This window comes from Chrysemys picta, chromosome 11 (genome assembly GCF_011386835.1).
Source record: "Chrysemys picta bellii isolate R12L10 chromosome 11, ASM1138683v2, whole genome shotgun sequence".
Taxonomy (NCBI): domain Eukaryota; kingdom Metazoa; phylum Chordata; order Testudines; family Emydidae; genus Chrysemys; species Chrysemys picta.
Window position 1 is genome coordinate 22,556,998 of NC_088801.1, and position 15,680 is coordinate 22,572,677.

A 15,680-nucleotide genomic window follows, 5' to 3' on the forward strand; every position below is an offset into this window, starting at 1 on the left:
CTCTGTCTTAAAAGGAAAATCACAGGCAGCCATATTTGTTTGGGTTTTTTGTTTAATTTCCCTCAAACACTTGTGCAGCTGGATTTCATTCACGTGAATGTTTGAAGAAGAGTTTTTATTTGTAAGACTACAGGTGTCCATTTCTGTGCAAACAAGTATATTCACTTTCCCAGCAAAATATTATAAAAAAGATTACATTTATAAAAATCACAATGTATTCATGGGAAAGTCACAAAAATATAAACAAAACCCAAGTCTCATCAGCTGTTCAGCGTGAATAGTGCAAACAGCTTTAATTGTTTTTCTGTCTCGGATCTAACATTGGTACACATCAAGCATACTATGTAGAACTGCCTAAGAGATACAACAATATTTCTCTTTGTAGAGGTGGGTTTTGCAATTAGCACTGAATACAGAGAAGTTAGTGGGCATTCTTATTTCATCTGGCAGTGAGTTCCATAGTTCTGATCCAGGTCCTGTGAATGATCTGTCTCCCACAGTCACAAGTTTCTTCCCACTGGTCAACATTTACTGTTCTGGTGCTGTGTAGATGTTATGGGAGGTTGTGTTCAAGGAGAGAAATGTAGCTAGCACCAATTCCATTCAGGGCTTTGAAAGTCAGGACAGAGACCTTGAACAGCACTTGAACTGCACTTCTGGGTGCTATGGCCACTTTGTGCCACCTACAAGGGGACAACACAGCCCCCTGCACAGAACAACCCTCAGCTACCCAGTGCAGAGATGCTTTGCAATTTCTGCGCTGCATCCACATAAGCTCTGGCATAAGAGGCACTCCAGGGGTAGACTGAAGTGGGCGCACACATAGTCAAGGCAGACCTGCACCCTGATTTTTCACCTGCCACAAGCTCTGTATGAGTAATGGCTACAGGAGGTGCAAGTTACAGTAGCCCTGGTTCTGCGCTAGCCTTTATTTGTTGCTTGTATTACGGTAGAACCTAAGAGCCCTAGTCCTAGACCTCAACTATATTAGGCACTGTACAAACACAGAACAAAAGTCCCTGCCCCAAAGAGTTTACAATCTAAGTATAAGACAAGAGACAACAAATGGATACTGACAGTCCAACAGGAGTATAAAGAAACAATGAGACAGTATTAGCCCGCATGTTGGATTGCGGTCTCAGTGCACCAGCCTGTACCTTGTCCCCCAACAGCACACAATAGGAGAGGTACATGCATCCTCTACTCAGACCGAGTGCTAGCACTGATGCAGGGATGAATCTAGCTGCAAATGTTAAGTGCCAGTCAGAAAGTAGGGAATTGGAGTGATGTGTTCTATGTTGCAGATCTGTCAGACTTCTGCATTCTGTATTTCACCATAAAAACAGTGTATTTTAAAATACTAGTTTGAAGAAAATTGTTGAGTAGGAAATTTAAATCTTTGTGTAGCCTCCATCTCATTTCTGCTGTTGTCAATCTCCCTGCTCACCCCTTTTCTTTTAGAGCACTCATAAAACTGTTATAGTATATCTTATAAACATTTCTTCCAGTCTTTCACCAGAGTCCAAATGTTTTTAAGTTGTTACACCTTTATCCATTTTAAGCAGCGTGAACCATGAATAAAGGTCAACACACTATTAACCTGCATTTGTTGTGTTTTCAGTTCTTCAGTGGGCAGGATTCTGTAGCCCTGTTGCATCCTGTGGCAGTTAAGGTTCATTATGTACCCTTGTTCTCTCTTTTCCCCCCAAGGGTTATATAACTGAGCTGTAAAATGTGGTCTGAGTTGGAATTTGGCATTAAGATAATCAGCCCAGCAGGATTTTATTTGTGGGAAATTTCCTTAGAACTAGTTTGCAGAATCTAAATGATTATTTCTTTGAAAAGGAGCAAATTAAGATAATAAGAACTTCCCCAAATAATGGATGAATCGTCAACGATCTAGACTGGTAATGTGTCCATAATATGGACTGATTATTTCAGGCTCTTTTTTTCTTACGTAACAGTGAAAAAGTGAAGCAAATAAATATGAACAACACTGTATTAAAATGTTCTCCTCCCATGTGGTATTTACAATTAAGCTTTCTCCCCAGCAACATGCAATGCTAAGTATATGAGTGTGTGCCAAGGAGAGAGGAAGGCTGAATTCTGAATTTTTCCTTTAGTAGGTTTAATGTGAAGACATAAACAGAATTTTAACACCGTTTGGTAGTGAATATTTACCATATTATAGAGGAGGAAGAATTGTCATAGTTTATTCTGAGAAGCAGTAAGTATATGTTGTCTAGTGGGATTTATTCAGGAATGGACTAAAGGCTGCAAAGATTTTCTTTTGTCCATTTAAAGGTTTATAGCTCTATAACCCCTTGCTTATTAAATGTGCACACATTTTCTTTTAAAATGAAGGTTACAATGGTAAATATATTGTGAAATGCAGAGTCAAGGTCACTAGACGCCAAAATTCTTTTCTTTTCTTAAGCCAAATGGCATAACAGGGAAACTGTAATCTTGGCTTTTCCTACTATACTTTATTAAAACATTACAATCTTGGCAGGATCACCTTCTGATGGAATCAGACTAACTGTATTGCTGTCGTTGTACAATGTGCTCAGGCAGGTCTCTGTTGAGAAAAGACTGAGCACTGAGCAGATTGGTAGTGACTTTGAGTGATAAACTGTTTTCAGGATTGGGGCATTTAGCCTTTTCCAATCATTGCACAAAATGCTTTTTACTTATTCTGGTGAGAACCAGACTCCTGTTGGCAGGGGGGCTGGAATGATTTTTATAGTGGGGGTGCTGAGGGCTATTGAACCAAACTGTAAACCCTGTATATAATGGAAACCACAACAAACCACGGGGTGTAGCAGCACCTCCCACACCCTTGGTTCCATCACCTATGCCTGTTGCAGTCACAGAGGTGGAGGGGGTGGAAAAAACTGGCAGTGATTGCCTAACACAATCAGAATTATTTCCAATGTTGTAGCAAGGATGGTGTTTTACAAACACTGCTTCCTTTCATTGGAGAAAAGATTTATCAAGCAGAATATATAGGGGGTTATTCTGTCTCAGTGATATGATACAAAGTTAGGAGATAGCAATGGCAAATATAGTTTTGTCTCTTGAATGCTGAGTCTTTGAGTATAGTAATAGGTTAATTGGATCATACAAGGGTTGTTTCTTAAATGCAATGCAGGTTATAAAGGATTCCAATAGCTTGGATGAGGCTTGTTTTTTATGTCCATGAAATTCAATACAAGAAAGCTTTAAATTTTAAAATAAATAAATTACAAGAGACCAAGACTTATGTGATAAATACAGTGTCATATTTAATTTGGGATGTTGGCATGCAGTCAACCATTCTCGTTCATGCGTTGAACAGTACAACAAGGCACAGGCTGAGAAAAGATAGTTCTAGCTCCACTGTGGCCCTAGTTAGAAGGGGTTCTGTGTGCTAATGGAGATGGGGAGGTAGGGGCAGGGGACCCATCACTTCATGGTGACACCCTTTTTTCATCCCCCATGTTTCTATATAGAAATTAAGGATGCAATTAATACAGCTCTGAACTGCACTAACTCCCTCTGGTTCCCTTCTGCAGCTGCAATTGAACAGCCATGTAGCAGCTTGGCACCTGCAGGAGCATGCTGCCAAGAGGAAAAAAAGGGAAGTAGAGAAGTGTAAGTTGGCTGGGGGTGGAGTATTTTCGTACCTATAGATGACCAGGTTTGATGTGCTCGTCGCCGACAAACTTCACAGTGCTTCAAACCTCTGCCCACCGAGTCTGGAAAGTCCATGTGAGGAATTCTTCAGGAGATCTCCTGACTCTTTAGAATCTTGCCACAGTTTCCTCCCTCTCATACAATGGCAGCTTGAATGACACACAAAAGGAGCAACTGAAGACCTATTTATATTATAAACTCTTCAGGGCAGGGATCATCTAATACTGTGCTTGTACTCTGGCTAGCACAATGGGTTCCCACTCTTGATTTGGTCCTTAGGCACTACTGTAATAATTATGATTGATTAATAACAACAACAATAAATCATCCTAGACAGCATAGTGCTTGGCCGTTCATCCAGTAGTAGCAAATAAGGCCTACTGCAGGTATGTGATCCCTTATACAGAGGTTTTGGGGCAGTAAATTCATGTCGTTTCCAAACCCACTGGCCACGCACCATTCTACTTCAGGCCCATTCACAAGTACTATATTTTTCCTATACCAGTGCAGTGACAATCCCAACAGAACAGTTCTCTGGAACCCAACGGATGGCGGAATCATGGTGCAGGGTCCTTCTCATCTGCTTCTCCTCTTTGTGTATGTGTTCACTCTCCCATTCAAGCATTAGTTCTCTCTTGTTCTTGTATGGCTTCTCCTCAAGCCTACCCCACATCTGTAGAGATTATCAGGCAACTCAGACAAGCCCATCTTCCAGCAAAAGAGACTTGGCAAAGTGCTAATTCATCTCTAGGGTGTACAGATGGCTGTAATTCATTGCAACAAAAAGACATGAAACCAAAGCCAAGAATTGGTAATTTTTCATGTTTAAGCTCTGCCCTGCATAACATATAGCCCCTCATCCTGCCTAAAACCTCGACAGCAGCTGATAGGAGTTTGAGAATTGGTTAATAAATAAGCAGTTAGAACAATATTGGAAAAATCCATTAGTTGTGCCTGAGGTTCCTATTAGCCTCCATATATCTATATAGTTATCTCAGAGCTATGTACTCAAAGCTGAATCCAAAAGCTTGACTGTGGATAATAATTATATTTTGCAAAAATCTTTTTTATTTTTATTAAGGATGCATTTTAGCTTGGCATTATATACTAACCACTTAAAAATAGATGATTTTCCTTAATATATATTTTTGTCTAGAGATATTTGTTTAGAGATGTACTTATGGCAAACATACACTGTTGTTGAATTTGGCTAAGGTATTAATGATAACAATAAATCAACTGGTGGTTTGCTGGGAAATGAAGCTACTTCATTATCTCTTAATGGCTATATCAAACCTGAAAAATACATATTTTTTGTCAACTGATCCAGTGAGTCAGACAGGAGAACTTTTTATTTCAGTGGGCTGACACATCAAACATTCCTTCTAGTCTTTTGAGAAACATTGACTGAAAACCGTGCCTTTGCTTTTCACATCATTTTACCAGACTTTACATGAGGTGAAAATAGAGAAGCTTCTGTGTTATTACTTTTCAGGTGCTCGAAAGGAAGAAGTAGCCTTAATGAATGGCCTAACTGTTAATCTGCATCTCCAGATGGTAAATTCATTCTTTTTTTCCCCTCCAATATTTAGTAAATTTGATATTGTCAAATTAACTTTAGTCCTTATATCTTTATTTTAAAAGATTTTAACTCTTCATTTATGTTAATTAAAATATTTTATGGAGGTTCCTACAAGAAAGCACAGGACAATGATCTCGACGCCTTTTTTAAAAGACTTGAGGATCTTTCTGAGTGCTCTGACCTATGTATTGGTATATTCAGTACCTTGCTCAGCCTGTAGGAAACACAAAGCAGCAAAGCTTTTTTTCACAAGCGTTTTAAGGACAAGTCTGATCTTTTCTCATGTACACTATAAAATAATGACTAAAGAGCATTCAAGACTCTTGTTCGGGAGATATGTGTGCAAATACCTATTATTTGTGTTTAGGGTTTCCACACAAATCTCCAGAGTGACGTTTTGATAGCTGCTCTTAGATTCCTCTCAAAACATCAGAGGTCAAGAAGAAGATTCTCATCTGAGAAACTGAGGTGTTAATAATTTCCCTGCAATTTAAGTAAAAAAAACATGGTAGATGGGCTCATCATGTGAAGGACTATAGTATATAAATATAACTAGGGCCCTACTAAATTCACAGTCCATTTTGGTCAATTTCACAGTCATAGGATTTTTAAGATAGTAAAGTTCATGATTTCAGCTATTTAAATCTGAAATTTCATGGTGTAATTGTCAGAGTCCTGACTCGAAAAGGAGTTGTGGGGGAGAGGGTTGCAATGATATTGTAGGGGAGTTATGGTACTGGTACCCTTACTTCTGCACTGCTGCTGTGGGCAGTGCTGCCTTCAGAACTGGGCAGGTGGAGAGTAGTCGCTACTGGCCAGGAGCCCAGCTCTGAAGGCAGAGTCACCGCCAGCAGCAGCACAGAATTAAGGATGGCCTGGTATGGTATTGCCACCCTTACTTCTGCAGTGCTGCCTACAGTGCTGGGCCCTCATTAAGCAGCCGCTACTCTCTGACCACCCAGCTTTGAAGGCAGCAGCGCAGGAGTAAGGTTGGCCTGGTATGGTATTGCCACCCTTACTTCTGCGCTGCTGCTGGCAGGGCGCTGCCTTCGTAACTGGGCGCCTGGCCAGCAACCGCCGCTCTCCAGCTGCCCAGCTCTGAAGGCAGCACAGATGTAAGGGTGACCCTCCTGCAGCTCCCTTTTGGGTTAGGACCCCCAATTTGAGAAACTCTGGTCTCCCCCTGAAATGTGTATAGTATAGGGTTAAAGCAGACAAAAGACCAGATTTCATGGGGGAAGACCAGATTTCATGGTCTGTGACTCATTTTTCATGGCTGTCAATTTGGTAGGGCCCTAAATATAATACCTGGTAAATAATCTTTTCACTGGTCAGTATGGAATTATTAAACTGGCTTCATTAGGCTCAGATCACTTCACAGCCCCCCAAGTTCTGTGCACAGTCCCAGAGCTCCCACTTTTTCTGTCAGTTTGGATCTCACACTACGTGAGGGGGTAGAAAGTGGATGGGCTATAGTTAGTGTGTGTGGCTACAGTCAGAGCATAAGTAGGTAAATGACATTCAGCTTGGGTCTGTATTAGACATTTTGTGGAGCATCACCTTGGAAGTCTCTCTGTCAGGGAGATGCAGGCAATGCAGTGATCCAGAGCTGGTACACAGACAATCTCTGCACAAATGGCCTAGGTTTCTGCTGATTGTCTAGGTTTGGAGGTAGGCCCTACAACCTTCATCACAGGAGGATGGCAGCAAACACCACCCCCATCACCAGAGGATGATATGGGAACTTTGCGGAAAGCTCTGCACTCCCTCTGCAGGCTTTTCTACAGAAGGGAATAATCTGGATCTTGGTGATTCGAGCAGGGGGATGGAAAATCATGATTACTGTGTTTTATTTCTGTCTCTGCCAATAATTTGCTTGTATGACCTTGGCCAAATCATGTGGGGTGTAATTCTGGCCTCACTGAAGTCGGTGAGAATTTTGCCATTATCTTAAAAAAGATGGGGATTTCACCCTTAAACTCCCCGTGGCCATACTTACAAATTTGTAAAATGGGTACAATGTTATAAAAGTTTTCTACATCAAAGAGTATTGTAAAGACTAAATATTTTTCAAGTGCTCTAGGATTATTTTGACATGCTCTACATAAATGCAAATTGTTTGTATTTTTCTTAAATTATACATGGGGATCAATTCTTTAGTCTCGGCTTAGATAAGTGTTTCAACATATCATTTTTTTTTAACAGTTATCTTTTTTTAGCCCTACTCCAAGTCGTTACAAAATTCTTCTAGAAGCCAAAGCCTTTCCCTCCGACCATGTAAGAAATTCATATTTCACCATATTTGTATTATTAATCATATTTTGGAAAGAGTATCAGTAGCCTGATTTGAATATTTATTAGCTAATCTGGTCCAAGTACCATTACAATAAAAATAAAAACTGTCAGATGCTTTTGAGCTCAGCATGTTTTACAGATTGTAGTTTTATTCCTTTTGTTCAAATAAAAAATGCTACAAGATGAAAAGATTGAATGGGTACATTGATTTATTAGTCTTTTTAAAGACATTGAACAAACTGCTGGCCTAAATCAACTGAAGTTGTAGCTGTTTTATTAATTCATGTTGCTGTTTTACTTTATGGAAACCAAATCAATAGAAAACTCACAACATTAACACTTGTATATCCCCAGACAGAGATGGAAATACTTGTTTTTTAGCACTTTAAATTACTAGTTCAAACATAATTTGTGTGCTATGAAATAGGAGACAATAGTTCGTGTGTCACAGCTTACAGCAAATTAATCTTCGAGTTTGTGGCCCAGTGCTACTTAATCATCAACTCAGTAAACTTTTAGAAATTGATAAGAAATTTTATCTTTAAGGCACAATAAAATGACACCAAATACCACTCATAGGATTATTTGTAATAAAGACAGTTACACAGATGCATGAAGTTCAGATTGCCTTTATTCTAGGCTACAGAGCTCAACAGTACATTTGCCTTTGTCCATTTTAACTTCATTTGTGCACACTCTGTGCCCTCTATTTATGTTCCTTTGACACCCCAATAATAAGCTGTACAACTGCCCTCACCTCAGACCACTGTACTATAATTAACTATCTATATCACAATATTTCTTTTTGACTATATTTGACATTACCCCCAAATATTATCAATACAGTATCTTTAGTGATAAAACAATTGGCTGAGATATTCAAAGCTGTCTTGGAGATATAGACATTGGGTGGAATTATTATTAGTAGTGCCTATGAGCCCTAGTCATGGACTAGAACCCCATTGTGTGTGTTAGATGCTGTTCAATCACAGAACGAAAGACAGTTCCTACTTCAAAGAGCCTTGGCTAACTGAAGTCAATAGGAGTTTTGACCCATTGAATTTAATGGGGCCAGGATTTCACCCACTAATTTAATGAAAGATGCGTGTGTAGAAATCTCAGCCGTTTCTTTTAAAATCTGTTTTGCTAAATTGTACTACGTTAAATTCTTTTCCAGTATGCTGTTGAGTCTCAGCTTCAGCTTCATGGACTTGATGTGGAGAAATGCATGCTCATGATACAGCCACGCAAGGTTTGAGGGATATAAATGTCAGAACGCTGCTCTCCTTGTTAACATTGGCTATATATGCGTAGTTAGCATTAGCTATATATGTGTGTAGTTAGTACAAGAATGGAGGTGTTGTCCCCCAAATTCTTTAGCATCTGCTGTCATTTGTTATGCATATGCATTTATTCTATTTCTATTCATGTGCCTAGAATTTTCAGATAAACTTATCAATGGCCACTAATTGTCTTTTTTGTTGCTCTCCATACATTTCTAACTTTAAGGACCAATATTAGCTTTGTTGTCTGACTTAAATTGCTGGACTTATCTCTTAGGAAGAAAATAATCTTTCAAAACAGTTACTTTATAGTACATTTTCTGATTGCCATAACACAATAGGCTCCTCAGAGAACGCAAAATTCAGAAGCATCAGCATGTATCTTCCTTATAGTTTTCTGTCTTAAAAGATTGCCATAAAGACAACATACTGTATCTTTATTATCACAACCTAAGGAAAGGGCCTGCTTCAAGAAATATTTAATTCAGATTATTTAGAGAGATTGCATTACCATCCCTTCTCAACATTAAGAACTTTGCCACCTAACTATAGTATGGATGATGAACATTGGATTCTAAAATCTGAGTAATCTTGTGAGGAGAGAGAGCCTACTCCTGAATCCTTGATAGATGTTCAAAGATTGTTAAGATAATAGCAGTTACTTCCAATTTAGCAAATTTTACCCAAGCTCTTTGCAGTAGCAAATTTAATTTCATTCTGAGTTTTCACTGTCTAGGTGATCCCTAGATAGTGGTGTTTTTACATGCTACTTTGTGGGAAGAAATGTGGGGGGGAAGGAGGCGGAAAATCTTACTACAAAGAATAAAAATTAGATTTCTCTGTTGAAATTTCTTTATATGTAATCACTTCAGGTTTGGGATTTTTTTTGTACTTCTGATTATGTCAGACTTACCATTTTTTGAAATATAAATATGGCAGATTTAGAATAGCTTCCTGCAGGAAACAAAATGTACTGAAAAGTAAGGGTGAGAGCTTATAGACAGCTTTTAAGACTTTTGGGTATCACGATTTTCAAATGCCACATAAAAATCATTATGTATTCTGTTTGCACCAAGATCTTTTTATATTGTAAACTAAAACTGTCTGAAATATTGAGAGGAGTGAAGCACATTGGAAAGCAAAACAAATGTTTTTAAGAATCTACCACCTAGAAAATAAGTTGCTAATGATTTTTCGTTTTTTGAAGTAACCTACTCAAAGGCTATTTCCTGTCTCTATCTTTGTAGATCATTGCTGTGCTAGGATACGCTTTTGATCTCCCTATGCAGGCAGCACAGCACATAGTAAAATATAGATTGTGAAATAAGAAATGACAGTTTCATTACTGCCAGGGTAGATGTAAAACATGTGCTTTAACTTTATTTTAGGGGGAGGAGACCTTGAGAATTGAAGATATCCTTGACATAATTGAGAAGGAAGGGGACTCTGTTGCTGTAATTTTGCTGAGTGGAGTGCAGTACTACACAGGACAGCTGTTTGACATCCCCAGAATAACAAAGGCTGGCCAAGAAAAGGTAGAATTGTTTCAAGACTACTTCTCTAAAATCAGTTTAAAATAATCCTTCCCCCTCTCCACCCCTATGAACTGGACAGGTATGTAACATATAGGGGGTCTATCTAAATCACTCTAAAGATTTATAGAAAGTCATAATCGTATTCTTGCATTTCCCATAGAAATCTTATAGGGTGACTTAAAAAAAATCTACAAAAAGGCTATTATTCTTTATTAAATTCTGCAGGACTCTTCCTTAAGAGTTCTGAATGGGGAAGAAAATGATCATCTCAAACCTTAAAACCTACAGCACTGTGCATTAGACTTCTATATTTAAACAGAATTTAGCTATGTTCTCTTTCTTCTCACCCACTCACTGGCAGCTGCTATCACAGCGTTTTGCCTCCAGTCAGTCAGGCAAGGTGAGTTCCTTGTGGAGCTGACAGCTTCTGACTCAGCTGATCAGGTAGCAGGAGACAGGCAGTATACTGAGTATATCACCTTCATGAGATGACTGGTTTTCAATACAATGACTCAGACTTGGAAACTTGCAGCCAGTGTACTAGAGACTTACTGTGAATTCTTTTAACCATCTTGATTGCCTCTGGAATGCAGGGGAAGGTAGAGTCTTAATTAAGTTTTCTTATCAACAAGAGATCGGCAGACTTATCAGGAGGCACATTTTTTATTGGATATATCTTATCTGACCTAAGATACTCAAGGAATTAACATACTGGATGTTACTGGATTCCTACAAACCTGCAGTGTAGCTGTATCTGAACAGTTAACCCTTTTGAGGCTTCAGTCCTGATCATACCAGGGCTTCCTTTTGTTGTTATACCTTCTGTTTCTCCTCTGCTGAGCCCCTTGGGCACAAATGCAGGTCCATGAGTTAGCTACAGTGACCATGGGATGCAAACATTGAGTGCACCCACTGAGCAATCTAATTTTTTTAAATGCAACATAAAGCTGCTTTCCCTTGTGCCAGAAACTGTAAGGGAGGACAGGCAATGGCAACTGCATCTGCCCCTTGCCAGGCTTAAAGCTGGCATTGCACCTCCTTGCACTGGCTTGGGTGAATTTAGGTCCGCACATTTTAGAGCCACATAGATCTAGTATTTATGTTTTTATACCATCTTCCTTGAGGATCACCTAGTCCCTTGCTAACTCTAATGAATCAAGCCTCACAACACTGTCTTTTGATTAAAGGGAAGGATAGTCTGATAGAAAGAGGATGTAGCCAAATGCTAGTATACTGTATCAGTTAATAAAAGAAGGTTATACTGGGGGTGATGAAAGCATTCACTCACAGGAAAGCTGGAGTTAAGTGCATCAGGCCCTATGTGTTTAGGTATGTATGTGTTTAACTGTTGCATATTTTCAATATTAGGAAAATTAATCATACATTCTGTACTATGTTTAAGCTTTTCTGGGATTGGTATCTCAGTGTTATCTGAGGCAACTTCTGGTTGGTGACTAGAGAAGAAGTAAACTCCATAGAGTAGGCAAAGCAAGGTGAAGGTGACTCTGCCTGTAATGGGTCTTAGACACAGGAAAAACTATAGTCCTCATCTCAGAATGAAAAAAGTTCTTGAGGGCATTGTGGGTGCTCTCTGACCTTGGCAAGTCATGTAACCTCTGTCCATGTTGCCCATCTCTTAATTGAACAGCAATTTACCTAGCTCGTAGGGGTATTTACAAGCGTTAGGATGAAATCCTGTCCCTTCATAAGGTCAGAATTTCACCCTTGTTTTTTTAGAAAATCCTGATATCCTTTGATGAAAGGCAATCCAAGTAGTATATTATATGTTAGTATATTATTATTAGGAGCTAGAGGTGTATGTATAGGAAGGTGTACAGACCACAATGTCCCCATTAGAGCTTATTGGTGGATTTGTGCATATATATATATATCTAAGTCACACGTTTTATTACTTCTATGTGATAAAAATACTTTAGAGGACAGTGAATTTCCAGCAATCATCCATCCCATTAGCATCAAGAATTGGAAGCCAAATACAGTCTCTTCTGTCTGCAAATCTACAAAGCTTTAATGATTCCAAATAAAGGTGGCATGAGACATGTATCAGTTGAGCACCTACCTCCCTTGAGGAGCCAACTTCCATTGAAAGTCAAGTGTTTTAACCCCTTTGATGCAGTAATGTTCAGGACTTGGGGAGGGTGGATTCAGGATCCTAAATTTACTGAAAACTCATGCAACATAAAGATGCAGGTCTAAGCACTATTCATGTGTTGCTGGTCAGGGAGACCTTAAAAGCATGACAAGAAATTTTAGACATTCAAAGACCTTTATAGGTACTGCCCTCTACAATATCTAAATACTATATATTTATACAAAGTCAACAAAGTCTTCTACCATACTCAGACACCTGAAATATTGAAGACATTTACTTCAGCAATTTCCAGTCTGTGGTCTGTGGAGAGTTCATAGGTGACATGGGTGTTGACAGAACTGGTTTGAAGCTGCTTCCACAAGTTTCCAGGCTTCTCCTTACAGAGAAAATCTGAGAAGCCTTTAAAAGCAACTGGAAACAGAGGGGATCCAGACTAGCTGTGTATATTAGGGGCCACTGTTACATGAGAGAAGGGGTAGTGGTACATGAGCCATCCCCCTAGACCAGAGCCACAAAGGAGAGAGAAATGTACAGGAGAAAAGGGAACCAAGACCTTGTCTACTCAAGAAAGTTGCACCATTTTACCTAAGGGTGTGACTTTAAACCAATTTAGTTTAACTAGTGCAAATCCCTGTGTGAACACTCTTATTTTGATTTAAATCAGCCCTATTTTGGTTTAGCTGAATTCAATTAGAAATTAAATTAAACTGAAATGAGCTGCTCTTAAACCTTGTGTAGACAAGGCCTAAGTGGCAGGGGAGAGGAGAAGATGGCATGCACATTTGAACAGCAGGGGCAGGAAGAACTGTATACATAGGAGGGAGAGCTTAATTGAAGAGCTAAATTAGATATTTTTATTTATTTATAAAAACAACAACAACCCATTTTTCATATAAAAGATGGTTAAAATACATGAATAATTTGTCAATATTGCTTTATCATATAAACTCTTGATGTAACTGCCACAGAACTATTACGCAGTCTCTATTGGGAAGAGGGTGAGTTGCTCAGTTGTCAATGGGAACAGATGAGGTTGATAATCTCTCACTGTAAAAAAAAAAAAAAAAAAAAGTTCAGGAACCTATGTTTTTACTTCAGACTGAATTATTCCTTTATATTGTATTTCATTACAGACTCACTAGATGGAGAACTCATGTTCACTGTGCAACAAAAGGAATCACTCAGGTTACATCCAAACCCAGACACTTCTTAATCTTTGGGTTATGAATAGATTTAGGGATAAATTATTTACGCTCCTAATCACCCAAATAAAAGTCCTAGAGGAATATTGCCCCTTGTGGCTGATGGAAAACTAGCAAGGAACATCTGAGCCCTTTAATTGCCTAATCTGAAGAAGGCATTGATAAATTTGGTAATCTACCAGCAATCATTAATGAAATATCTATATTTACACTACTGCCTGCAACACCATTGAGCACAAAATGCTGCTAACTCAGTTATACAGCCTAGTAAGTGTAGTCCAGGAAAGCATTGAGCTGACTTCACTCATTCATCTTTGACAGATCCCAGATAGATTATGAAGAGCAACTGTTCCTCTTTCACAGGAGCTTTCACATGTACTGTTCTGCATGGAACTCTCTCTCCTGCTCCCATCTCTTCAGTTTATATATGAACTATTTTGGAAAGGTTTCTCTCTTCAGTGGACAGGACTCAAGCCATCACACAGATGGCATAATGCTTCATGGAAATAAGCAGATGGGTGAAAGTTGGTTTAAGATGTATCCAAATAAAACAGAAGTGATAACTAGAAAAACTATCCTAAGCTGACGTCATCCTTATCCCCATCCCCTGAAGACATCAGCACTCCATGTCAGCACTTACTGACATTTAGGCAGGGAAGACTTGCAGTATCACATCACACTAATGCTCTGTACTTTCCATGGCTACCCATTCAACTCCTCACCCTAGTCGTTCTGGCTTTTGGTGGACTGAAGCTCAGCTACCTTAAAGACCACATCTTTCTGCCCCTTTTGGGGATGATGAAACTGTTAGTGGCTAGAATTAAACTCTTAAAAGCCAGTGGCAAAACTTTATCAAAAGGAAGCTGTAATATTTGGGATGCCAAAATAGACTGGAATGAGCTGTAATCATCTCCTGTTCAGATCAGAATGCAAGACCCACTACACTGGTGACTAATAAACCAGCACATCTCATGAACAGAAAGTAAAGTAGGGTGAACAGATGAGAAAAGAGAGAAGGAAATGTACAATGAAAATTGAAAGTGTTATAAGAGAGAAAGGAAATAAATATAATTTGTAAAACAACCCACTAAGTATTGTTGTCAAACAATGTAGCAGAGGGAAATGTTCTTCACAGGAAGTCTTTAAAATCTTTTAAACATGGAGTTTAAATGGTACACCACAAATGATTGCCCTAAAACTGCTTAAACAGAGGTTTAAGATGCAAGTTCAGAAAGGTCTGAAAAAGTGTTTTAAGAAGACCGAGGTCAATTATTTATGAATTAAATTACTGATTTCCTTTTGAAATTTTTTAAATCAGTTCTCTGCTTAAACTAAGATTCCTCCCAGAGTGAAAACTCTGAACACAGACAGCTTCATTAAGCCATTAAATATTAAATGAACTAAATTAAGCTTGAAACATCACCTCAAGCTATTTTTCCATCTTCGGTCTCTCAGATAAATGAAAATTACTACATATTGTGCCAAGCTCTCCTCAGCAGGGTGTAGGTAGTGGAGGGTATAGCATTACTTTCCTTTTTCCATCTTTGCTTTTAGAGGCTAACTCTCTAATCTCCTGAACCACTTAAGAAATGGGCAATTTCTAGGAAACTTTAACTTCCAAGTTCACTTTTGTATAATAAATTATGTAATAAAAATACTGTGCCTTTAGCCCTCTGTGTACAACGTGTACACTATTTTTAATCTCTCTAGTCCCAGTAGGAAATGCTTTAAAATCCTTCATCTTCATTTCTCTTCCTGACTTCCTTTCTAAAATGTCCCAGCTGTGCTTGTGTGAAGCTGTCAATTCTCTCCAAATGTCATTGACCATGCTGAGCTGCTACCTGCCAGTTACCAGCAACTGCCCAGACACTTGCCAACAATGCCTTTCAGAAGTTGAAATAAAGATGAGGATGCAGTGGGGACCACATATCCTTCTCCTCTGCCAAAAGCAGATGGAGAGCTCCCCATGGTCTCTGTAAGCAACAGTCCCACACA

At 38.9% G+C, this 15,680-nt stretch overlaps 1 protein-coding gene across 12 annotated transcripts in view; it reads left to right on the top strand.

The window, feature by feature from the left end:
• Window positions 1-15,680, top strand: part of KYNU (kynureninase) — a 120,444-nt gene that overhangs the window by 67,754 nt on the left and 37,010 nt on the right. For all 12 annotated transcript variants that reach the window (XM_065561620.1, XM_065561625.1, XM_065561622.1 and 9 more), the window contains 4 exons: window positions 5,171-5,232; window positions 7,463-7,534; window positions 8,730-8,804; window positions 10,224-10,370. In XM_065561620.1, coding sequence (XP_065417692.1) covers window positions 5,171-5,232; window positions 7,463-7,534; window positions 8,730-8,804; window positions 10,224-10,370 — 356 coding nt within the window. The remainder of the gene's footprint in view (window positions 1-5,170; window positions 5,233-7,462; window positions 7,535-8,729; window positions 8,805-10,223; window positions 10,371-15,680) is intronic.